This window comes from Amphibalanus amphitrite, unplaced genomic scaffold (genome assembly GCF_019059575.1).
Source record: "Amphibalanus amphitrite isolate SeventyFive unplaced genomic scaffold, NRLGWU_Aamphi_draft 000453F_arrow, whole genome shotgun sequence".
NCBI lineage: Eukaryota > Metazoa > Arthropoda > Thecostraca > Balanomorpha > Balanidae > Amphibalanus > Amphibalanus amphitrite.
The window spans coordinates 25,046-51,632 of record NW_024881947.1 but is presented as its reverse complement, the minus strand read 5'-3'; the positions used below and the strand labels follow the sequence as shown (position 1 = coordinate 51,632).

At 52.0% G+C, this 26,587-nt stretch overlaps 1 protein-coding gene across 1 annotated transcript; it reads right to left on the bottom strand.

Annotated features, from left to right (window-relative positions):
* Nucleotides 1-30: 30 nt before the first annotated feature.
* Nucleotides 31-26,587, bottom strand: LOC122391747 (collagen alpha-1(XI) chain-like). Its single transcript, XM_043385969.1, has 28 exons — nucleotides 26,420-26,587; nucleotides 16,969-17,154; nucleotides 16,144-16,238; nucleotides 15,853-15,956; nucleotides 15,086-15,251; nucleotides 14,557-14,739; nucleotides 14,037-14,249; nucleotides 13,483-13,668; nucleotides 13,141-13,276; nucleotides 12,626-12,948; nucleotides 12,177-12,293; nucleotides 10,583-10,771; nucleotides 9,941-10,147; nucleotides 9,419-9,625; nucleotides 8,832-9,083; nucleotides 8,349-8,510; nucleotides 7,851-8,012; nucleotides 7,293-7,509; nucleotides 5,788-6,101; nucleotides 4,966-5,082; nucleotides 4,375-4,536; nucleotides 3,907-4,122; nucleotides 3,412-3,644; nucleotides 2,720-2,901; nucleotides 2,320-2,504; nucleotides 1,816-1,919; nucleotides 1,328-1,445; nucleotides 31-799 (listed from the first exon to the last, which is right to left on the bottom strand). The coding sequence occupies exons 1-28, from the start codon at nucleotides 26,490-26,492 to the stop codon at nucleotides 656-658; spliced, it is 4,953 nt and encodes a 1,650-aa protein (XP_043241904.1). The 5' UTR covers nucleotides 26,493-26,587; the 3' UTR covers nucleotides 31-655.

Sequence of the window (26,587 nt, the reverse complement as noted above, 5' to 3'; positions counted from 1 at the left end):
AGATCATGCTCATTGCATAAAAACAGGACCTTTGATGTTGTGCATTTTTATTGATTTTCTTAAAAATGGCAGTACTTGTGCTCTTAACCTATGGATGACACACAATAATGGTACACAGTTAAATCCCTGACTGGGCTGTTAACGATGCCTTATATTACATACGATGCAACAAACCTACCTAATGAGTGGCCAGGGGCTGCGGGTTCGCCGCCGGGCCGGCCGGCCCGCAGCAGCAGCGGCCGGGCCGGCGGCCGCGGCGGCGCCCCGCGCCCCGGGACGCCCTAGCGCGCCCCCGGCGCCCGACAGAGCCCGAGGGGCGCGGCGGCGCCCGCCCCGCCCCCCGGGCGCACAGCCACCCAACCGTGATGTGTTCTGCAGCACCACCGGCGCTCTCCAACGCTCGCTCCGCCCTCTGTCTGCTCTCTCCACTCCATCCGTCCGCTCCCTCCGCCCCTCTGCCCGCTCCTGACGGTTTCCCTCTCGTCTCTCTCGTCTCCTCCATGTCTCCGATCTCTCTCGCTCCACTGTCGGCCTGGATCCGACCCTTTTCCCGTCGCCCCGCTGGTCCTCAGTTGTTGTGTTCACCAGCCACTGTTCCGGGGCGCTGGAATCCTCCTGTCTAAGGCGCTGACGTCTGGTGAAGCGCCCCTGCCGCTCAGCGCAGACACAGGGGGCCCACCTCGAAGCCGAACGCCTGGCTGGGCACGCCGTAGTCTACGGGCAGGAAGTCCTCGAGGGGTAGCTGGTCGAGCTCGGCAGAGCTGACCTCGAGCACGGTCTGACCGGGACCGCGCCGCGTCTGTCGACACAAGGGTGCGCACGTGATGCGGACAGCATGACACGCTGACACGTGTTTTGGACATGACACAATGGCTGCGGCAAAAGTAGACTACGACATGACCGGCAGTGGTACACAGTACACACTGAAGTCAGTCTTAACAAGACCGTCAGTTCACAGACAGACGTTGAGTCAAGCATCTTCTGACATGTTAAATCAACGGCAGGGGCCGTACAGTTGTTTGTGATCTGCGTGTAGTTCCTGCTGGCCGTCGTGATTCACAGCTTGGCACTGATAATGGCCGGTCTAAACATCACCACAGCGGTACTGCTTTTGCCTCAACTTAAGCATAACGCTGTCGTTTCTCACTGCCTGATGGGGACTCTGTTTGTGTTTGTCATTGTGTTTAATAAATGGTCATAGAGTTGATTATAATTTCGGATGCTATCAACACAATACAGCGTCTTTACGGTGCAGATAATGGCTGTTTTCTACATATAAATGCTTCTAAGCCCAACTGATCGAAGAATAAAATGTAATAAGACCTACCCGGCACCCATCCTCTTGTATCCGAATATTTCTTGCGTATTCTTTGCTGCTGAAAACAACGCCATTCGATCCGAGGAACTTGATACTTTTGTCGTGATTCTTCTCTTTCGTGTCGTACCTGCAAGCACGCCATAATTAATTATTGCGACAAGGTGAAGAAGAAAATAGTTTTATAAACTAAACGTATAGCAACTTGTGCTTAGAACTGTAAAGATGAGCATGCCTGTGTCAGCTGTTGTCTCAAAGTTCCCTTATCTCTAAGAAAGTAATTTTTCACCCGCCTTCCGGTGTTTCGTTTGAGCCACAATGGCAGAACAAGTCGGGTTTAAAATCGGCACCTGACGTCATGCAATCCGACGTCTGGTAAACACTTCCCGCCGCCGGCGGCTCGCTCGGCCAACAGAGACTGTGAGCTGCCGAAACTGACGCCGGCTGAGCAGGAAGCGCACCTCACGCGTGTTGCTGTTGGCAGCGCTGGACGTACTCACCAGGCGGCAGAGTTGACGCATGAGTAGGTGAAGTTCTGACGCCCCTGCTCCGAGAGCAGTCGCAGGAACGTCATCTGAACAGGCCCGATCGATTCGTACGTCATCTGGAAACATACGTACAGACGGGTATAAGTGGAGTCACCGCCAGGGTTAGTAACCGATGACTGGTCGGAAACAAAGGGCAATGAACTCCGTTTCGCCGCATCGAACATGAACAGTGAAAATTGAACAGGCTTTGAGTTTTCTCCGAATTCTATCGTATTGAGATCATCGATGCAGCATGTGTTTGCTATTTTTAGCGTCGGCTTTTTATTGCCAACTGACTGTAAACAATGATTCAAATCCTGAGCATAACAAGCTGGCGTTTCCGCAGGCAACAAACTGTTAGTAGATGGAATTGGCCTACATTTTGATAGCTTCAAATTTGTGTTCTTCAAATTTGTGTTGTATATCCAAACAGGATGAAGTCACACAGCGCTGCGATTTTTTGTGCTCAATTTTCACCTTGAAGCCCCCTCTTAGCGTGGAGAACCAGTTGGCCTGTTCGGTAGTCTTTCTCCAGGGTATCCTGGGCATCTTGCTGGCGTGGGGGTCCGGGTAGACGCACGTCTCGCCAGAGCTGGTGATGTTACAGAACACCAGGATGGCGTCGTCCGGCATACCCAGGTTAGGGTCGATCCAGTACCAGCCTGCGCAGAACGGGCAGATGATCGGTGCTGCAAGCGTTGGTGCATTAGCTACACTGAACGATATATCTTTAAATGGTGTATATTGATATCACCCCTACTCTGATCGATCTCCTTTACTCTATGATTTCCATTATTCTCCCCTTTATTCTTATCGTTAATCTAATCAACGTCTACCGATTTCTCCTTGGTTATAACAATATAAATTAGGACTGTACCGTCTCCGAATTGCGGGTGTCCGTAGAAGAGGTCGCGGCACGTCCGGACCGGGTTGTCCTTGGTTCCGATCGGCTTCTTGACTCGCTCCAGGTCCTGGCGCATCGTGTAGATTCCGCTGTACATGTCCAGCAACTGCGAGGAGAAGGCCGTCTCGCCCTTCACCTTGGCCGACTCCTCGTCCCTGCCGCGCAAATCGACACGTAAAACATTGCTCGTTGCTTCTGTTCCTACTGACATACGTGTGTAAACTTCTCCATCTAAAAACGCTGCTTTCATTTCGTCACCTGATTAAAAGGCATATCAAGTTCCCCAGTTGCCACCGCCGATGAGCAAAGCTATGTGTTTCTGTAAAATTTCAGCCTTACTGTATTGCGGAACAGCGTAACTTCAGGCGTTACCGCTACCGCCACCTAGCGGCAATTGTGAAAGCTCTACTTATCAAATTACTGAGGCGCGGCGCTGCTGTAGCATCGCAGTCTGGGAGCGGACGGACGACGATGCCATTGACTGGGTTGGGCCTAGTTTTTTTTTTCAAATACAAATACTATACAGAAAATTGTATGCGTTAACGATACGATTGACCGTTTGCTTGTAATGTCTATCGAGTTCTCGGTTCTCCCAATGCATTCTTGTTACCTCTCCGATACACCCGACGTATGTCGCCAGTTCAATCCCCGGTGTGCCCACTCACGTCTGCCTCCTCTTGCGGACGAGTCCCTTGGTGTTGGACTGCTGGAAGAGCAGCTCCGGCGGGATGATGGGCTGCTCGCCGGGAGGACCGGGGGGACCGGCCGGGCCCGGCATGCCGCGGTCTCCCTTGTTTCCGTCGGGGCCCGAGCTGCCCTTCTCGCCGGGACGGCCCTCGACTCCGGGCAGACCCTGAGGCCCCGGATCGCCCCGGGGCCCCTCGTTGCCGATCGGACCCTGCAAGAGATTACAGGGATTAGCGTGTCAGAGTGTGTCATACAGGCACCGTAACGACTGTATTTTACAAAGATATGGCGTGGGAATTGGCGTGGCACGATATGATTATTCTGATATCGGAATGGTAAATGCGCATTATTTCGAGTAACGTCCACAATATGCAGCATATTTAAGCTACAGGTACATTTGGCTACATTTGGTTGGTTCGGTTACTGGTTACAAAAGTAGTTAGACGCTCAACTCGCTATTGTATCCGACTCACCATTTCGCCCTTCTGACCAGGCGGGCCCACCGGTCCCTTTGGTCCCGGCTCGCCCTTCTCGCCGATCTGGCCCTCCTTTCCGGAGATACCGATCTCTCCGCGGTGGCCCTTCTGTCCGGGCCGGCCGGGACGGCCCACACGACCTGGAGGACCCGTGTCTCCGGGCAGACCGGGTTCGCCCGGCTCTCCGGCCGCTCCGGGCGCGCCGGCCTCGCCCTGAGGGCACAGCGAACAGTCAGAGGATTTGACCAGGAAGGAACACAGGCTCGGCGCTCTACCGGATTCTAACAGCTGGAAAACTCCTGGTGCATTTTTTTTAGAGTGAACATGCTTTGAAGCTGGCAAGACTGTCAATAAAACCGAGGATTATTGAAACACATCACTTTTCATGAGAAACAAGTACACAACATGTCAGAGGCTTTCAACAGCAGTAAAAAAGCATCAATCAGTCAATCGCTGAGCCCTTACCGCCGGTCCGGGCGATCCCCGGATGCCGGGAGGTCCCTCGGGGCCCGGCAGGCCGCTGGGGCCCACTGGACCCGGAGGGCCCGGCGGCCCGTCCGCGCCGAGGTCGCCCTTCTGACCGGTCACACCCTCGCTGCCCTGAGGTCCGGCCGGTCCCTCTGGGCCCTGGAAACGGACTGTGGTCAGCGGCTGATACATTGATACCTATGGATAGGTTAGACCGAGTCGGGTTATGATGCCAGTGGGGTTACTTCCATTGACTGGCCTTTCGGATATCTCCAGAACCGAGCCAACCAAGCATATCATAGCTTCGGTCACAACGTTGTCTTAAAGGCGACACATTTTCATTGAACGTAAAGGAACAACACCGATTTTATATCCACCAAATGTCTTATCCTTAAGAACATTCAACACTTGTTTTGCGTAAAAAAATGTCAAAAGAGTGCTGATGCTGTAAAAAGGCCAGCATCACAGCAAGAGCCATTTCACGGTTTGTTCGCTGTTCAAATAGCAATATAATGCTTAAATATGTGCCCGATATGTTATGTGTATGTGTGAAGCCGTAGTGGTAACTAGCTTCTGAAAGCTCCTTACCGGTGACCCCGGTCCGCCGTCCTGCCCGGGCTCTCCGCGCGGTCCTGGGTCACCAGGGGGACCGGTTGGGCCCGGCTGGCCGTCCTGGCCCGGCGCTCCCGGCTCGCCCTTGGTGCCCTGAGGAGCCGCCGGATAGAGACGTGTCAGTCGGCAAAAGGGGCAAACCGGTCGTCGAATGGAGACGGGTCAAACAGACCACGGGAGGTCAGCATGAATTGCATGTACATGCATATCAAACTAGTGTATGTAGAACATGAGTGAATTGACCAACACTTATAATTTTTTTTTTTATAAATTTAGTCCGAACCTTTTGATGGGAAGGATTCACAAGGACAGAGCCACCACTAAGCGAAGCTTGTTGCGATGACCCTGCCCTCTACCCTCCGATCGCGCAATTCCGATTCTATGGCAGAATTTAGAGTCCAAAGTTTAACGTGCGCACAAAGCCGCGCACGGCCGGTCCCCACGCTGACTTCGCCTGGCTACGGCCTGCCACCAACCGCAACCATACCTGTCAGGAGGCCCATAAATGTCGAGCGCCCGTCGCGCTTCGAACCCGGACTGTCATAACCGGGAACGCGTACTCTCACCACGCGGAGTCCAACGCTCTAACCAACTGAGCTACGGGACCGGCATATAATCCCTCATCATCATCAGCTCATCGGGATAATGCCGATGAGCTGATTAAGATTTGCAAAGTTTTTTTTTTCACCGTCACGAAAGCAGCTTTGCTGAACTCCGAGAGCGCGATAAAAGGCCAGGCTAGCGCTGTTGAGGATGACTCACATCCTACCAGTTCACCCGTCACCACTCAGTGCTTACCTGCACTCCGGACTCTCCGGGTGGCCCGGGGGCGCCCTCGGTACCGGGGCTGCCGTTGGGCCCCTCGGGGCCGGGCGGGCCGCGGGTCCCGGGCGCGCCCTGCAGGCCCAGCAGACCCTGTTCTCCCTTCTGCCCCTGCCGGCCGGGCCGCCCGTGCTTTCCGTCGGGGCCGTCCGGTCCTGGTGGGCCGGTGTTTCCTGGCTCGCCCTTGGCTCCCTGCAGGCCTTCAGGGCCTGTGGGGCCCGGGAGGCCCTCCTTGCCGCGTCCGCCGCGGTCGCCGCGCTCCCCGACCTGACCCGGCGCGCCCACCGGACCTGCAGACGTCACCCCGGTCACCATCAGTGAATGATGGCATAGCGTGATGAAAGGACCGTTGCAGTTGGTATAACAGCAGCTGTAAACTTCAAAGTAACCGTAGGGTGAAGTCGTATAAGAGTACGCACTTAGTGGATTTCTTGCTCTCATTTGTTTAATATTTGAAGGAAAGAAATCGCAAATAGGGAATATTAAAGTTCATTGAATTAGCCATCAACCCATGGGGCAACGATCCTTCAGCGTAAATGGAAGTGGTCTAAAACTGACATTTTCTGAACCGTTGCACTTGCGTACTCTTACCATATGGAGTGTGTAAGAGTACGCACGCCAGGCGGGTGGAGTACGCAAGCATATGAACACACACCTATGCAGCTTGCACTGTCCAAATGCTTAACTTCAAACTCAGAAGGCATTTAAGTTAATTCTAGTATCCAAAAAGAAAAACATAAAATAAATCTTTCAAGTCTGTAAATCAGGAAATAATCATGTCGTGTGTTTCTTAAAATGCACGATCAAAAAGGAGAATAACTCGTATTTGGAAGAATTTCGGGTACGCATCTGCATCACAGTGCTCCATTGATGATATACCTACAAAACAAACGTCATTGAGCGAAAGATTAATAATTCTATATTTCTGTATATTCGATTTAATGTATAATTCTGCGTACTCTTACCCTCCTGAACAGTGCGTCCTCTTACCGTACATGCAATTCGCGCACAAAACAACCCCGAAACGTTGTGCAAAACTTCGCAAACAGAATATTGCACTGTACAGTATTTCCCCAGATAACCTCACAAGTTTCCTACAACAATCACGGAAATTTACCTTATCTCAACTGCCAAGTATCAAAATTATTGTACCATATCATAATAATATCATAACGCTCGAAAATAATATTCAGCGCCTTAAACTCAACAGCGTCGCCGCTCAACGCACACATTCCGTTGGTGACATGCACGTACTGGCGGCTTCATGTCACTTCATGAACTCGACAAACCCGCGTTGCTAAGCAACCGAAACAGCTGATGCGTACTCTTATCGCCCGCGTACTCTTACCCGCCCTTACCCTAAACATTTTTTTTTTAAACAACACGTTGGTAGGTCGATTGGCTCGTTATCATCACTCCAAAGTCCTAATGCCTCCCGAGGGCCTAGACCCGTCCCTGTCGCCCTCTGTGTCCCCTCTGACCTTTGTGGCCGCGGTCGCCGGTGCTGCCCTTCTGGCCGGCGATACCCGGCAGACCCTGTCTGCCCGGGGCGCCCGCCACGCCCGGCTTGCCGTGCGGTCCCGTCTCGCCCTTGCGCCCCGGTCGGCCCATCTCTCCGATGAGACCGCGCTCGCCGGGAGAGCCGGGCGGACCGGGCTCGCCGCGAGCGCCGATGGGACCCGTCGGTCCGGGCACTCCCTGCCAGACGCATGGGTCAAACAATTAGAGCACAGAGAACTGCGCTCTTAATGCAGTTTTCAGACATTGTGTCTCAGACCCAGACCCATATAAAGGCAGTATCATAGAAAGAAAGGTCGCACCACTCGGGACACTTAAAGCAGCATCGTTTTAAAGTTTAAGTCACATTTAAAGTAAAATTATTTCTGCTTCGTAATAAATGCCATCAAAAGCTTACATACTCGTAAATATGTGCGGCAAACAATAATCGCGCCTGATGAGATATTCAAACTCTTTCGACTCACGTCCCAAATTCTGTTCATATGCTCTCCTTCGGCCCACCGCACCCCTTCCCGCCGTACCATGTCTCCCCGCTCGCCCTGGTGGCCCTTCTCGCCGGCCGGTCCGATGTCTCCCTTCTCCCCGTCTTCTCCAGGTGCTCCGATCGGCCCGGGGGCGCCGCTGAGACCCCGCATACCGGGCAGGCCGTCCCTACCGGTCGCACCAGGTAGTCCAGGCGTGCCCTGGGGGAGGGCAGAATAGCGGTCAGGATACAGAGTGGCCAGAGCCTGTGACTGGGTGTGATATCGCGGTTTTATTCATCACGTGATGATTGAAGTTCATGTTTTGTTTGATGTAGGCATGTTCTTTTAGGCGTTGACACGTTTAGCAAAGTTGGTGTATTCCCGCCATGAATGTCTTCTACATCTGTGATTACTAAGCACTTTATGATAAATGTTTTTGGCACATTTCTTGGAAAGCGATCGTAAGAAAACTAAAAATATATTTGTGATATTCGGAGATCGCGTGATTTCTTCAGAACAAGGTCGTGTTTATATTAACAAGATCATTTAGCTCACCTGATCACCCTTGGCTCCGGCGGGCCCCTGCCCTCCGACAAGTCCGATGGGCCCACGAGGTCCTCGAGGGCCCTCCTTTCCGGATGGACCCATCTGGCCCTTGTCACCTTGGACTCCTTGGATGCCCTCTGGTCCCATTTCGCCCTTCAAGCCTTGAAGACCCTGCGAAAGACACAGACGGTGTAAATGCTGTGCATTATCTGCTTAATGTTTTTTTTCTTATTTGACGCTCTTGACCATTTTTATTTGTATATAAACGAATAAACATTTACTTATCGGCTGTAAATAGCAACTTCTTGAGAAATTCTGGAGCTATTTTGAATTTGCTGTGATAATTGTATGATCTCACACTGCATTCGTAAATTATGAACATATACGTTCCCCTGTGAACTCTTATACCAATTACGAAAAAAAACTCGGACCCGTTCCGCTAGTTAGCAGCTACCAGCAGTCAGTTCAGTGCGGTGCCGCAGCAGCACGTACCGGCAGTCCGGGCAGGCCGCGGTCGCCAGGGAAGCCCGGCAGGCCCGGGGAGCCGATGGCGCCCGTTTTGCCCTGGGGTCCGATCGGGCCGATGGGGCCCTCCTTCCCGGCGGCTCCCGGAGGCCCAGGCTGTCCTGGCTGGCCGGGCAGGCCGGGCGCTCCGTAGTCGCCGGTAGGACCGGGCTCTCCCATGGTGCCGGGAGGGCCCACCACGCCGGCGGGGCCCTGGCGGCCCGGCGGACCCGGCTCGCCCTGCCGATACACAGACACACAGTGTCAGTGGAGGGAATGTAGACGGACAAACGGAACAGACGCCTGTCGGCCATTATATGAAATAAAGTACACAGAAAGGACAACAGTGGTACGGAAATGCCGTTGGACTCTACGGGAACCGACATCAATGAAAGCGGCAACTAAAACCAAACAATCTCGGAGAAGATCGTTCCAAGCTGTAAGTTGTAATTTGCAGGCTGTGGTAAAGTATTGATAAGCTACCTTTTCGACCTTTTCGATTGATAAGCTACTTTTTCGACTTCTCTGCCCCCGCTCCGCCCTGTCCATTGTCCAACCCATTCTTCCTTACTCACCTGCTGGCCCCGCTCTCCGGGCGGTCCCGGAACACCGTCCTTCCCGTCGACTCCCGGTGGGCCCTGCTCTCCCTGGAAGCCGCGCGGGCCCTCGGGGCCCACCAGACCCGACTGGCCCTGGGGCCCGGGTGGGCCCGGTCGGCCGGTGTCTCCTTTGGGTCCGATGGGCCCTCGTGCTCCACGGCGGCCGCGGGATCCGCGGAATCCCTACTCGAAAACGACACATCAGTATGGCGGATCAGCATTAGTTTGCGATAAAAGATCAGAAATCGTATGACATTTTACCGACTGATCAGTACTGTACTCTGTCTCCAGCTCAAGGCTGTCTCATTGGGTTTTAATTGGTTTACTTGCTGGTATATTGTTTGAAATGAATTTGCCATCTCGACTAATCCTAATAGGAATCCCACTAATCGGAAATCAAAAGCTCGTATGCAAACCTTTTCCACTCTGATAGACCCTCTCTGGTTTTTCGCCGCTCGCCAGCACCAATCCGTAAGCCTCTCAGCTCGGTCGACTCACCCTCGGTCCGCGCTCTCCTCGCTCGCCGGGAGGTCCGTCCGGCCCGTGCTCGCCCTTGTGGCCCGTCTGGCCCTGCTGGCCCTCGGCACCCTTGTCGCCCTTTTCGCCGGGCGAGCCGGGGTAGCCCTGGAAACCCTGCGCACCGGGCGTGCCCTTGTCGCCCTGCAGGCCGACCGGCCCTACCTCGCCGCGAGGCCCCTCGAAACCCTGGATAAACGGGGGAGGGCGGGAGTTGGTCAGTAGCGTTCAGGGATGAACGGCTGGGGTGGTTGATACAATGCACTGCCTTCCTTACAGCGTTGCTCGACAAAGACACGTCACTCAGGTATATGAATGTTATGGTTGAAGTAAACTCACAGGTTCGTCGACAAACTTCAAAGGTTTTACACAGTACACATGTATGATAAGAATAGACAGCATTACGAAATGTCTGCAACGATACCACGATTTGTACAACGCTAGCAAACACATAACAGACACGGGTGCTAGTGCCGATTTATAATTCATGTTTACAGCCAGAAAGTGCCGGTAGCAATTCATTGTTGTTGATTGAGCTGTATGTCAGAGACATGCCGGTTACATATTTAACGCCATGATGCGCTGTGCTATTACTGGCCAGGCCAGTTGTCGCCTGTCTCTCACCTTGGCTCCCTCCGGTCCCTCGAGGCCGGGGAGACCCTGCGGCCCGGTCTCTCCGCGTTCTCCCTTCTCCCCCATGTCTCCCTTCTGGCCGTCCATGCCCATGTCTCCCTTGGAGCCCTTTTCGCCGGACGGTCCGCGGCCGCCCCGGTCACCCTTGGTGCCGCGAGGGCCCGGGAAGCCGACGGCGCCCTGAAAACGCAGCGGAGGGTGGTCAGATGGGGGGCAATGACAGAATAACAGTTAATTGACAATGCTACATACCTACTCGACATTCGGCAACTTAACCCGCGCCCGGCTGGGGGTCCTGGATTTCCACGCCCTGCTGGGGGGGGGGGGTGTTTGAACACCCCCCCTTGTAACTCGGCTCCTGGGCCATGTAGCGATACGCGGAAGGCGGCGTTCGAAAGAGCGTCAAAAATAATGACGAAATCACTTCGGTCAATTTTTTGGTCAGGTCAAAGGTCAGGTCACCAGAGGTCATGGAAGGCAAAATTTCGCCGATTTCCAGGTCGAATGTCGAAAATTTCCAAGAACCCAACGCATAACTCGGGAACCAATAGAGCTACAGCGCCGCGGAAAAGCGCATTCGATAGCCCTATTAACGCCCTTTCTGATTAATTCTCTCAGATTTGACCTAACTTCAACGGTTTTGCCTGCAGGGGGCAAAAACTGCAAAAATAGCAGATTTTTTCGGAAACAGTTTTTCTGCAATAACTTTTGACCCAAGCCCTGTACGAGCTTACTTTTACCGTCATCGTGTTCCTCTCGTCAAGACGCATCGAATGAACTATAACTTGACCTTGAAAGGTCAACTTGAAAATTTGACCTCAGGTCAAGGTCATGACCTGACCGGAAAGGGTCATGTTGCATATCAGTCGATCCGTATCGTCGAGCTGAACACATCTAAGGCGTTTTCATCGCTCTAGCATGCCTCTATCAAAAGTTATTTGCGAAAAACTGTTAGATACCATTCGTGACCTAAGATGACCTCAGGGCATAAACAAGGGTCACGGACGCCATTTTCATGTTCAGTGTGTCTAAACCACTTGTAATTCGGTGTTTAGGAGTGTTTATAATGTCTTTCGTCCAAAAGAGGCGCATTTCAATTTTCTCCCATTGACTTATAATGGGGAGGTCGCAAAATTGACCTGACCTTAGGTCATCGATATCAAAATTCTGAGATATACATTTTGTACATGCTATTGCTCTTAGCAATCGCTGAAAGTTTCAAAGCGATCGATCACTCGGTGTAGCTATGACAGACATTGAAACTTTTTATGAGGTGAGGTCACTTCAAGTGACCTGGTGACCTGACCTTGAATGACCTTGGTCTGAAATTTTCACAACATGTGTAGAATTGATGTATGATAAGGTGTACCAAAAACGGCGGCGCTCCGCGCCGCCGTTTTTGAGATATTCGCGAAAAACCACAAGGGGGGGTGTTCAAACACCCCCCCCAGCTGGGCGCGGGTTAATCAACAATCCCTGTTCACCATGCCAATGCATTCGTCCGGCCCGTTATCACGAATGACCCATGTCCCCATTCACTTTCTTTCCCTCTTTGTCCTTCTCTTCTTCTCCTTTCCCTACTCACCGGAGCCCCGATGAGGCCTTGGTCTCCCTTGGCGCCAGCCTTTCCGGGCAGACCCGGCAGACCGGGCGTGCCCTCGTGGCCCGGCAAACCCTGGAGACCCTGCTTTCCAGGCATTCCCTACAGACACATACGCAGCTCAGGTCAGCAAGTTTGTAGGGTCAGGAAAGATGGGGTCAGATGGTAAGATATGGCGTATGGTGCACTAACTGGTAGGTCATACGAACTGAGTTGCTCCTCATAGAACCTAAAAAAATGCATACTTGCTTTTGATTCTGATTGAGCAATTCAAACAGCGCGCCCTTGCATTTGGATATTTGTTTATGAACGAAAATGGAATTTTCAGATTCATACATTGCTGAGCTAGATCGTACGCAATATTTGTGAGCTATATATGCGCAGGGCTCCTGATCTACCAGCCATGGCCAGCTCTGCTGCCAGTGCGGACTCACCGCTGGTCCGGTGGGTCCGACGGCGCCCTGGGGGCCGGTGGTGCCCGGCGGGCCCCGCGCGCCCGGCTGGCCCGTCGAGCCCGCCTGGCCCGTCGGACCGGCGTTGCCCTTGATTCCGGGCGGGCCCTCCGATCCGGGAATGCCCGGGTTTCCAGGCAGGCCGCCGAAGCCGCGAGCGCCGGGGAAGCCGCGCGGTCCCATCTCTCCGGGCACGCCGGGGGCGCCCTGAGGGCCCTCCTCTCCGCGGGGCCCGTCCCGGCCGGTGGTGCCCCGCTCTCCGCGGGGGCCCCGCCGGCCGCGGTGGCCCTTATCGCCAGGAAGGCCTGTCGGACGGAAGGGAATATGGTGATCAGCCCATCAATAAACCTCGGCTAGCTGTCAGCACACACGCACATCACGCACAATGTAGCATTCACTTGGGCAATCAATGGTATCCAATTGGTCATGAAAGCAATCGAAATACTGGAAATAGCACGGGACTGTTCGCGAGTAAGTTCGGCTGCCGTCGCGCTCACCTGGCATTCCTCTCAGTCCCTGCTCTCCCTTCTCGCCGGTGGGTCCCGAGAGGCCCCGCTCGCCGTCTCTGCCGGCGGGCCCCCGACGTCCGTCTCTGCCAGTGGGCCCGGCGGGGCCGCGCCGACCGCGAGCGCCCTGACACGGAGAAGGAGCGGCAGTCAGTTGTGGGCCCTCACTAGAGCTAATAGACACAGATGCGACCACGGACGCTCAACAGGGCAAAAGAAACACAGAAAAGTGCTTAGTAAATAAAGCTCCAATGAACAAAGAGCTTAAAGCGCTTAAACGCATAGCACTGTCGTTTCATGCTCCTTTTTAAAATCGTACGATGCTTGACTCACCGGCTCTCCGGGTTCGCCGGCCTCTCCTTTGACGCCGGCGTGACCGGTAGGGCCGACCGGGCCGGGCAGGCCGGCCATTCCCCTCGGACCCTGGGCGCCCTTCATCGAGGCCATGTGCTGGTTGAGCATCAGTCGCATCGACTCCACCTCGGCGTCGGGACCCTTCTCGCCGTTGGCGCTGTTGATCTGCGAGGGGAAAGGGAACGAGTTTTGTGACATGACTGATGCCGAACGATGAGCAGGGGAAGACACGATAAGTTTGGGGAGATCGATGATTACGCAAATGCACGTTTGATTATACGTCATGCATCCATATAGAATCAGGAGAAAAATAATCTTGGGCACCAAAAAGTGAGCAGCTATTCAGACAACGCCGATATAATTCGCATGAATTTTTTGTCCCAAAACAAACAACAGTGAAACTGCACAACCATGCTTCATCCGCCACCATCTCAAGAACCCCGTTATTCATGACTGGTTACACCACTCAGCCAGTCTTATGACCCAACCACCGCATCAGGTGCCGCTCAAGAAGATGGGCGTGTGCCACTGACCGGGATCATGAACACGTTGCCCGGCGGGCCGGAGATGCCGTTGCTGCCGGGCAGACCGTTCCTGCCGGGCTCTCCCTTGGGTCCGGGGGGCCCCGGCGGGCCGGGTAGGCCCCGGAGGCCCTGCTGGGGAGGAGGCCGCGGCGGTCCGGTGGAGTCGGAGCCTCCCAGAGGAGGAGGCGGCTCTATCGGCGGCAGTGACTCCTCCGGCGGGGGCTGAAAAAGGGTGGAGTCCGGTCAAATCACAGGGTTCGATCATTTTACAATTTACTTTGTGTTGTAGTTGAGTTGAGTTGGGTCCAGCACTTGTGATTGATCATCCTAACTGATCATGCGACGGTGATTCGATTTATTAAACGATACTGACTTTAAAAATGCAAAACGTTCACAAATGTCATTATGTGTGTGCCTAAGTCCATGAATCCTGTACTTGTGATTTCATGAAGAGACTGGCAATAATACCCAAATGTGTAAACCATTCACCCAGACGTGCTTTCCTCCCGCCTTTCCCCGTTGTTCCCACCTGAGACTCGGCGTCGTAGTCGATGTCCTGTCCGTTGTAGTCTCCATAGTCGGTGATGGGCAGCTGTCGGTCAGTTGGCTCCTCCAGCACGGGTAGCGGCACGGTGCAGTCGGGCGAGAACTGGGTACAGTAGTCGTAGGCGGCCGCCGGGCTGGGCACAACCAGCACCTGCTGGAGGTCACCCTGTGGGACGGAGGGAGAGGCGGAACAGGCGTTAGCTGGCTAGGCGCTACATTACGGGAGGCTGTGCATGTAATTACCACGTGAGTGTGTTATTAGTGATGTTATGTGACTGTGCGTGACATCTGACAGCGCTTTCGTGACAGCGTGTTTGGTGTGTGTACTTACATAACGGTGTTGGCTATATACTATATTATATACCTACATAAGAGCGTTTTAATGTGACACCCTCCCCATGTGACCTCACGTTTGCTTGCGACAGGTGCCTGTGTTAGAGTGTCATTTATAAATGACAACGTACCCCTGTGACAGTGTTTATAGGAGCATACAGTGAAGTCAATGTCCTCACCTGGAATGCCTGGCTGCCCAGCAGATGCTGTCCGACGATGGTCACTCCGGCGGTGTCCAGACGGAAGTCGGGCCTCCGGTCCAGTGCCTGTGTCAGGGGCTGCTGGCCGCAGTCGACAAACAGGGTGGCCGAGTCGCCCTTGATGGCCACCGAGAGACGGTGCCACCTGCACAGAGAGAGGTGAGTTAGCTGCTATTGAGAGGCGGTGCCACCTGCACAGAGAGAGGCGAGTAAGCTGTTATTGAGACTGGTGGTCGGTGCAACCTGGACAGAAAGAGGTGAGTTGGTGCTATTGACGGCCACGGACAGACGGTGCCACCTGGGCAGAGGGAGGTGAGTTAGCTGAGTTATATACTGAGTTAGCTGAGTTACATACTGAGTTTGCTGCCACTGGCGGCCACCGACAGACGGTGCCACCTGCTCAGAGAGAGGTGAATTAGCTGGCTATTGACGGCCACCGACAGACGGTGCCACCTAGACAGACAGAGGTGAGTTAGGTGCTATTGAGAGGCGGTGCCACCTGGACAGAGAGAGGTGAGTTAGCTGCTATTGACAGAGACAGAGAGAGGTTAATTAGCTGAGTTACATACTGAGTTAGCTGTTATTGACGGGACGAGGTGAGTACCGAGCTAGTCGCCCGCTTATGAACCAAATGATCCATCTCGTTTGCTGCATTCACACATGAGTGAAAACAAACGAAGAGAACAAAAAGCTGCAGAAGTAGCGGGCCTGCCGTTCGTCCGCCTGATTGCAGTGTGGTAACTCACTTGCCGTTGTTGATCTTGGCTGGGAATTCGATAGTTTGCGCCTTTCCATCGTCTGTTCCGATCGTGAGTTGTACTGTATCGCCGACAACTAGCAAAAGTTGATCCTGTAAAACAGCGGTGACCAATTCTCAACTGGTAGTTCTGGTTTTCTACGGTGCTGTTCGACTCTGGATATATCCGTTCTTCAGTGTTTGCTTCGAGACTTCACTAAGCAAAAACAAGGTAATACAAACACAAAGATTAATGCAGATGAGCATAACCGTTACGAAGAGGGAAAAGGGCCATTCTTACCTCTCCTTCGTTGCTATATATACCGAGTACGATGCCAGTCGTTCCTTGTTTTGATCGTATTGTTGTTAAAATTGAGAAGTCAGGAGGAAGGCTCTCTGAAGAAAAAGACAAGACAAAGGTTAACAGAGCATCCCGAAAGTTCTGTCATATAATGATCCCAGCACTTAAATAAATAAGAACGTAATTATATGGCACTTCTGAAAAACTAACATTTAACTATAGGGTAGTAAGTTTAGGGTCATTCGAGTATAATCAAGGCCTCAAGGGACGTATAATTTGTAGGCAAAACACGCAAGTCTACAAAAATGCCGGGAATTTTGGAGCTATAAGAAGGATACACACATGAAAGACGCTCCATTAGGTTGTTTTGCGTGCTATACTGACCGGAGGCCTTTGCAAGTACTAGCCGAAGGTCGTTGCGGGTACCGACCGAATGCCTCTACGAATACCTATGTACTAAACGGCACCTACTAAAGTCTAAACAAAGGCCTGTGCAGTGTACTGACCGAAGGTCTGCGCGGTGTACTGACCGAAGGCCTGTGCGGTGTACTGACCGAAGGCCTGTGCGGTGTACTGACCGAAGGCCTGTGCGGTGTGCGGTGTACTGACCGAAGGACTGTGCGGTGTACTGACCGAAGGCCTGTGCGGTGTACTGACCGAAGGCCTGTGCGGTGTACTGACCGAAGGCCTGTGCGGTGTACTGACCGAAGGCCTGTGCGGTGTACTGACCGAAGGCCTGTGCGGTGTACTGACCGAAGGCCTGTGCGGTGTACTGACCGAAGGCCTGTGCGGTGTACTGACCGAAGGCCTGTGCGGTGTACTGACCGAAGGCCTGTGCGGTGGGCACGCTGGCGATGACGCCCGGCTGGATCGAGTAGGCCACATCGTCCGCCAGCGAGCCGTCCGTCTGTGGCCGGTCCTCACAGCGGCCCTGCTGTGGGCTGACCTCGAGCAGGCCGGATGAGATGCCGGCCGCCCAGAGCAGGTCGGACGCCGCGCCGCTGCCGCCTGCTGCAGTGAGGACACATACGGAGGGAGTCACTCACTGCTGGGACACTCACTATAGGTCGGACGCCGCGCCGCTGCCGCCTGCTGCAGGGAGGGACACACACAGGGGGAGTCACTCACTGTGGGGGATACTCCGCCCAGAGCAGGTCGGACGCCGCGCCGCTGCCGCCTGCTGGGGAGGGACACAGACAGGGGAGTCACTCACTGTGGGGGATACTCCGCCCAGAGCAGGTCGGACGCCGCGCCGCTGCCGCCTGCTGGGGTCACATACAGGGGGAGTCACCTTATGTGGGGCACTCACTGGGCTGAGTACCGAGTGTACATATGGCGACGGTTGACACTCACTGCGCCGCTGCCGCCTGCTGGGGAGGGACACATACAGGGGGAGTCACTCACTGTTGAGACAGCCGCCGCTGCCGCCTGCTGGTGGACACATACAGAGCGAGTCACTCACTATGGGGGATGCTCCACCCAGAGCAGGTCGGACGCCGCGCCGCTGCCGCCTGCTGAGGAGGGACACATACAGGGGGAGTCACTCACTGCTGGGACAGCCGCCGCTGCCGCCTGCTGAGGGACACATATGTACAGAGCGAGTCACTATGGGGGATACTCCGCCCAGAGCAGGTCGGACGCCGCGCCGCTGCCGCCTGCTGGGGACACATACAGGGGGAGTTACTCACTGCTGGGACACTCACTGGACGGAGTACTGAGTGTATGGGGATGGTTGACACTCACTGCGCCGCTGCCGCCTGCTGGGGGACACGTACAGAGGATTTGCATTGGGAGCGAAACCACCCATGTGCGAATCTCCTATCTATTACTGACAAAATGCAGGATGATCTAGGATCGTAGCCTGATTCAAGCTGATTCGGGTCTCCGATATGCTTCGAATGAAGCCATACTCTAAGCATTTAACTGAAACGTGCAAACTGTTTAGTGCGCATGTTTCTGGAAGTGCGCTGGCGCGCATAGCGTGTCGGGGTCGGCTGCTCCACTGTTTATCTGTGCAGGGGTCGGTACCGGTCTCGGAGATCCGCAGTGTCTGCAGGATTGGCCAGCTGCGTGCCGAGGCGGCGAGCGAGTGAGCCCACAGGACCCGCGAGTGACGGACAGACTCCACAGGGAATCAGAGCAGCACGGGGATTCTGAACTGCTGCCGACGTCTTCAGACGGAGCAATTGCAGAGACTGACATGTCTCAGCGGTTGGAGGATTTTGTTTAGTTTGTATTGAATGAAGCGATGTACGAATAGGCTTGGTGAATCATTTTCCGCTATAGGTCAGTTCGAGTAGCCTTCAGCGGTGACACTTTCTGGTTCAGAAACTATGGTACCGGTAGGCTAAAAGAGCTCCCAATTTTAAAACTATTGGTCTGGGAACGCCATCATAGGGAAAATTTGCATCACTATGGCAGACGTTGGAGAAACTTCATCAGCTGGCATCGCTGACTTAAGTCCGCTAGGTTTCAAAGCATAATCCATTTCTTACAACCAAACATGCCTTTTGTCGAGTGAAGTTCTTCCTGACAATGTTCAGAGCCTATTCTTCTTCTCCTGGTTGCACTGACCGCCACTGCCGGGCCTCAACCGACTATCGTGTCTGCCAATCTGCACCCTCCACCAACGCTCCAACCAGTCAGCAATTCTACATCCCGCCCCGCGCCCAGGCTGAGCGTGAGAGTGTTCCGAGGCGGGGATGGGGCCCGCCGCGGAGCCGGGCGGCACTGGTCGCCGGGCTGCGACCCAGTGGCGCGGCTGGAGGAAGGTTTTGCCGCTGGGGTCGTCGGCCGCAGCGCCGGGCCGGCCGGACGGACACGGTGAATTCGTTAGAGTGCTCAGCTCGTCAGAGCGGCTAGGAACAACATTGCAGCGGGCCGGCGACGGCTGAGACGAGCCAGGCGCGCCCGGACGCGCGCCGGTCACCAGGAATTTGGGTCTCTGTAGTGTAAACATTCAGAAGACGAGCCGGGCGCACTGGGCACAGAGCGGACTCGTCGGCCGGCCGGCCGCCATCCGCCGCCGAAACCCGTCAAAGAGCGAGCTCGGCCGGGGCGACGGCGGACGACTGTGTCAGGGGACTTAGCACGAGTTTGACTGAGCCAAGGACTGAGCCACAGACGTGCGTAGAGATAGGATGAGGGTTCAGAGGAAACAGACTTTGTGGGCAGATACCTAGATTTCAGCCCTCGATGCGGTCTTTCGGTTATAGACATGTCAAATACGCTCGCCAAGATGGATGTCAAGTAAGTTCGTTTCCCGTTTTTGCTCGGCTGACTTCTAACGGTCCTGCTGCTGGGACTGTAGCGATCCGGCTGTTTTCTGAGGCCGGCTGCAGCTGGCGGCGAGTGGATCCGGCGTCCGCAGACGCGCTCACATGCAGGCGGCGAGGTTTGTTTAATTGGCGGTGCCATCACGTCAGCCCGGACACGGAGCCGGCACTGAGGGAGCCGTGGCTCCGGGCCGGCCGTGCAGCGGCCGCCCCCGCCGACCGCGCCGGAACGGGTGCCGGAACAGCGCGGCTGCACCAGCGTAACGGCGTGCTCAGCGAAAACACGCCGAGCCGCACAGCCGTCTTAGTTTGTGTCGTCACGCAGAATTGAGCGTAAATGAGCCGTATAGCAGTCGGACCTGCGTGTTTTACCCAGAAAGAAAACAAGACTGAGCTTTCCCTAAAATCCTTTTCATTCCTCCAATATTTGAAATATTCGGAATAATGCTAGGAATTCAATTTATTTTTTCCCACCCGTGGGTAATCGTGATCTCAGAAAAAAATACATTTTATTTGGTTGTCTAAAACATGAAGCAAGCTCAAGATGACATTTTTTAAACACCAGTCAGCTCTAGGGTAGCTCTGGGATAAGGGCATATGTAATTTAACAGGCGCTTTTACAACCTTTTCTACTTTTTTCAACTGATGGCGACAGACAAAAAGTGAAACACCGGAACTGAAAGTGATGTTCACGAAATTCAATCGGTGGCACTTTAAATTCACCTCTTGCAAATTTATGTTTATCTGATTGGAAGTTTCTATCAAACAATTGGTCTCATAAATATCCACCAATCATTGATATTTTTACTGTCAATTATCATGGTTTGCCATTTAAAACACGTGTTTGACCAAACATTATGTCGCTCGGGGTCACACAACATCTCAAAACGTGAATTGTTAAACCGCGTCCATCTTGGCTTGAACATGAACACCCCCTAGAGTTTTTTTTTTCGTTAAAATCTAAAAAAAAGTTTTGGCACACCTTTTCATACATAATTTCTGCACATATTTTAAAAATGTCAGACCCGGTTCATTCAAGGTTAGGTCAGGTCAACAGGTCACGCCAAGTAGCATTAAGCTAGAAAAAGCTTCTATGCTTGCCATAGCTTGGTACACCGATCGGCCGATCGCTTTAAAATGTTCAGTAAATGTGGAGGGCAAGAGAATGTATGTACCTATTTATAATTCAGAATTTTCAAATCGTTTACCTAATGTCGGGTCAATTGTCCATCGTCCATGGGATAACATTGGACTGTGCCTGTTTTGGACGGAAGTCACACTTAACTCCAAAACATCTGGATGCAGGCTATCATTAAGCATTGAATCGAAAAATTGCACCCGTGATCCCGCTTCATACTGCTGAGTGCTAAGGTCATCTCGGGGTTACGAAACGTCATCAGCAGTTTTTCGACAACTTTTGATAGAGGTTATGCTAAAAAGATACTCTTAACTGTATTCCAGTTCAAGGATCCGGTCCGGATCGACTGATATGCAACACAGGCTTTTTTGGTCAGGTCATGAGATGGTCTTTGGTCAAAGTGTGAAGTTGACCTTTTAGGGTCAATTGGACTCTCAGCATTTAACCCTCGACCCGTTGGGGGGGGGGGGCAATATGGCCCCCTGTGATTTTTCCTGAATAGCAAGAAAACAAATTTTCAGTACCTTTTCGGGCATTCACTTGACACCTTCACACAAAATTTCAAGCCTAAGGTCACCTTAGGTCAGGAGTTATTGAGGTCAAACTGAAGTCATGTTCGAGCAAAAATGAGCAAAAAACATGAAATCTTGAAAGGCTCACAAAAGATACAGTGAACAAGCGATTTCAAATTTCTTTATATGGTCGTGTAGAGAAAAGACGGCGCTACACAACTGCTATCTCGGGTGTTTAAAATTGTGTGATTTTGACCCAAAAATAAAAGATAATTCAACAGCAAAAAAATCCCATTTTTTCAATTAAAAACAGAATATAGGTATATGATAGTCCCTGCGCTCTTCTATCTGCATAACCAATTTTAGATCGATACCTCCTTTTTTAGCCAAGTACTAGCAAAAAAAAATGTTCAAAGTGGATGAAAAATTTTTTACCTCAATTTCTGGCAATTCTAGACCACGTAGCACAAAACAAAGACCACCATTAGACTCCTCATGCCGAGCAGCTGCATCGAATCGAAACGCATTTTATGCAAAAATATCAAGTTTGAAATTTGACCTAATTTGACCTGACCTTGACCTGACCTTCACCAGAACATAACCCTAACTGGCCCTAAAGGCTGCCTGACCCACATAACCCTCGCACGACCAGGCCATTTCTCATAACACGAACGACCAGGGGGGGGGGTTGTTACGACCCCCCCTGGCGTTTCGAAACGGAAGGTCGTAGAGCTTAGCGGAAAAAACCAACGGATTGCTCTCAACGAGATCTCGCGATTGGTGATATATTTTTTGGTCCTAGGTCAACATTTGACCTACTTTTGACCGGTCAAAGGTCAAATTTTCGGAAAAATAGACTTTTTCAACTTTCGGCGGCGATTGCGGCAAAACGGTGGGAGATATCGACTTGAAACCTTCACTATCGTGTTTCTTGATCAATTCTCTATCGTTTGGTATGTATTTCGATTCCCTAGCTCTAAAAATGGCGCGTTGGGAGCGCCGGAAGTCGGCAAGGTCACAGTCGGCGGCAGAAGTTCGAAAAATCAAAATTTAATTTTTTTGAAATCTGATTGTATTTTTGGATTTGGGAGGTCCATTTGCTCCCTATAGAAGCTAATATTGCTGCATATTCCCATTGAGGTGACAAGAATTAGCAAAATAGTGGTTCGGGCGCTTTTCAAAAATAGTACCGGACGCTGTTCCTCTTGTGACGTCATAGCTCCGTGACCTGACCTGACCCGGTCAAATTTCTTATACCATATGATAGCCAATACTTGCCCCAACATGCATGGGAAGTTTCATCACGATCCATCAACCGATGTCCGTACCACCGGCAGGAAACCTCAGGCGTTGGCACTCAGTTTGTGAAAATCCGGCCGGAGGCTGTACCTCTTATGACGTCATACCTCCGTGACCTGACATGACCCGATCAATTTTTTTTCGGCAAAAGATGCGCAAAGGTTGCCCCAGAGCGTATTGAAAATTTCAGCCCGCTACGACAAGCCGTTTAGCGTGCACTTCGAAAAAACCTCAGGGGGGGGGGGTTGATACAACCCCCCCCCTAGGCGTTCTAGGGATAATAACATTTGTCATTTGAAAAGGACCATAAAACATGCATCACATAGTATTTTCATATTGTGACCCTCAGTGACCTGACCGCTGTGACCTGACCTGGTATCAGTGACCTCAGATAGCAAGATATGTGTTTGACGAACAACTCCCCATCGATGATTTTCAATGCCATGCATTTTACTCGATTTTACACCACATTTCTTGAAATGCCTGAACGGTGAATATTCGACCTTTGACCTGACCTGTGACGTCATCGGTTTCACCGAGGTCAATGAACTTGGGTCACTCACAAGTTAGTTCCCGGTTGGGGCTATCCAACGCCGTTAGCTGCTTGTCGCTATGTTGCGTTGTTCTCGAGATCTTAGGGAGGGGGGGGGGGGGGCAAAATGCCCCCCAATGGGGCACGCTGCACGGCAGACCCCAACGGGGCGCGGGTTTAAGTCAAGTGTCGGTAAATATTGATAGAGAAATGCTAGATTTAGATGCATTCAGTTCAACGATACGGATCGACTAATATGCAACATAACCTTTTATGGCCACGTCATGACCCTGGTCTTAGGTCAACTTGTCAATTTGACCTTTTAAGGTCAACCTATAATTCATTCGACAGGTCTCGATGAGAGAACAGGATGCCGGTAAAAGATCTATCGCATGCATCTTAACGCGATTTTGTGGCTCAAATAATTCAACAGCTAAAAAAATTACCTAGCTATTCCAAAAGGTCGAAATGGGGAAGATTTTACTTTTGATCACCTGTGGTGACATGACATTTGACATGATCAAAGATGATTGAATTATGTATCGTGATATTGTACGTGATATATCACGTGCTTGAACGTTTGAAATCATGAAAAGACTGCAAACGCGCGGCTAATGCGAGCCGACATACGCCGAATCGCGAGTCCGGCCAAACATGGTCTCGGAAAGTAGGTCACAGGTCAAAGGTTATTTGGGTCAGGGTCATGAAATTTTTAGCACAGGTGTAAAATTGATTAACTCGAGGATACTCGAGGAACTTCGTTGCGATCGGCCGCTTTTTACGCGAGTTATTTGCGAAAAACCGAGGGGATTTCGTTCACCGCCCCATACGGGCGAGGGTCAAGTAGTGTTACAAGCCACTATGTCTGTCTGTCCGACCATTCATTGAACGAGCTGTGATAACCCGGTGGCCGGTCTGCTGGACCACCGGACCATGTGATCACTCGGTCCTTTGGACCGCTCGAGACCGCTGTTCCTCACGCCGCCTCTGGTGTGTTTATACTGGTAGCGGTCTGCCGCAGTGGCGGTCCCAGGGTGATCTGGACTGCGTGCTCGGATCTGCTGTCACTGCCCCCTACTTGATAAGAATTGGTCAAATCAGCCGCAAATGATCACTGAGTAGTACCTCTATGGACGGACGGAGACGTCACGCAGTTTCCTCGGATGAACTGAAGAGGACCTATGTGTGTAAAGAAAACCATGGCATGCAATGCTGCGAAACTGTAGAATACCTACAGCTCGTCATTCATCCATTTTGCATCGTATGCAAAAATGTTGACCCCAGACGATCTAAGATCAATGGGGCAGCCTTTTTGAAATTGCAGTCGTTCGTTTCTACAGATCAGGTACCTCCTAGTTCAAGTTTTGAAACTCGCTGTGTTGCACAATGGCATTAATTCCAACAATGTGTATATGTAAATTTTCACAGTGTCTCCCACTCGGAGTCAGGAGAGAATTGAAAAACAATGGGGAAAAGTATAAATCCCTCCTATTATGAACAAATGCGCCACAACTTCGAAATGTTTTCAGAATCATAAACTCTTCACCCATATGCCTTTGACAGGGTGTCGATAATGGCGGCAGCGAGCACGTGAAAGATCATGGTAGGTCATGTCATAAGCAGCTTTTCAATGGCAATCAAATTAAATTCAATGGCATCTCATAAGCAGAAGATCAACACTTGATGTAGCCAAGGCAGAGCGATGAAATCTCCTGGCATTTGTTGAGCTTTGGGTTTGTGTTTGAGGACGCCTCGACGACGAAGGCCATTTGGCCATTTGTTGAGCTTGAAAAAAAACGGATCGAGAGATATGCAGCGTGACCTTCTCTGGTCGGGCCATGACCTAAGCCTCTGCCTGAGGTCAACTTTTAAGAGAGACCAATTCAGGTCACTATTGTAAATCGTTAGACACTTATTCACATGGTAAACAGTTGAACTGGTGCTTCTAAAATGAATTTCATACATCGATGAATGCTAAGGAAGTTGTAGCGCAAACGTTTCGGGAATATCGGTCAGTTTTGTTCGTTTTCGACCTCTGCGGGTCAAATCGTTGAATTGACGTCAAATAAGAGGACGTGTCAGGCAGCGGAAGAACTTTGATAGATATCTCGAATGCGCTTTCCGTGTCGTTGCAGCTCGTTTGGTAGCTGAGGTCGTTGTAAAGCTCAAAGCTGAGATTAGCCGTGGCTAGCATGCGCTGGTTTATAAAGCGTTCCAAGATCGGATTTTTTTTACAAAACCCTGCATCTTTGCATTTGATAACCTCTAGTGACCAGTTTTGACTTGAATGAAAAGCGACTTTATACCTGTAGAGCAGTTATTTAGAGCTATAAATTGCCTTTCTGTGTCTTTCTAGCCTTTGACATAGTGGGGTGTGGTCGTCACCCCATCCCCTTCTACCATGGTGAAGATGCCTGAAACTCACACCCTGCATTTGAGACCCATAGGTATGTTATCGGAACTCCTGATTGGTAGGTGATTCTGAATAGGTGCGACGGCGTTTATTTCATGGTGATAATACAAGTTTGCGATCGCTATAATGGTAAATGATAAAAAATGCTCATTAAAGTCATTTTTTCAATTGATCATCTTTAACCCATGAACAGGTGGGGGGGGGGTCATAAAGTTAACCCCTTTACATTTTGTGGAATATCTCCGAGACCTGATGAGCTATGAACGTGAAAACTGAAACTTGGCATAGCTTCATATGAATACCTGGGCAATGTTTGAGGAAAGTTTGGTGCGGCTGTAGCACTTAAGATGACGTCACAGTGACGTCATAAATTTTTGCTATTTTCTGAAATGGACCGTTTCTGATGTCGCTGTGCATGAAACTCAACTGTAAATGAACTAGACAGCACCTGCTGTCATCCTAAACATCTAAGTACACTTCCACCTAGTTCCTGGCCAATAATTGGTCCTTTATATTCGGTCTCATATATCGGATATATCGTGAGGAAACTGAGAGTCGCAAATCTACAATTTGACTTCTGACGTCACTGAAACGTCATTTCAAATGGGATCGACACCAAGTTTAGACCTCGGCTAGGTATTCAGGAAGACGTATGCGAAGTTTTGCGTTTCTATCTCTTCGCGTTGCGACGATATCGTCGCAGAAGTGAGGGGGGGGGGGCAACTATATGCTCCCCCCCAGCGGCCGGCGGGTGGCGCGGAGGCCCACTGGGTTAAATTGACCTATCAAACATTCAAGCCTGCAGTATGTAGGTAATATTTAATTAATCACATTCGGTAGGAAGTGAGAAAAAAAACGGAATGACAAAGAACAACTATGTTCAATGCGATCGACGTCAGCTTTGACTGGATTTACACCCAAGACGCGTCGCATAGTCAGATGATGACAGCGAAACGGAACATGCTGCAAGCTGAATATGTTATACCTTCGCCCGCTGATCTGCCGGATGTGAGGTGTGCGCACAGCGCAGGGTCACCTGACTGGGCTGCCGGGTGACCGGAGGCCGGACTGACCTGTCTGGGGCACTGGGCCGGGGGCCGAACTGACCTGTCTGGGCGCGGACCCGTGCGCTGAGGCCGCCGCCGACAATCAGCAGCAGCAGCGGCAGCCGCCAGCTCATGGCTCGGGCGGCGGGCGGCGGCGGCTCAGCACGCCATGCTGCCGCCGGCGGCCTGGCGGCCTGTCTGGCGGCGGGCGCCGAGCGGCGGCCGCCGC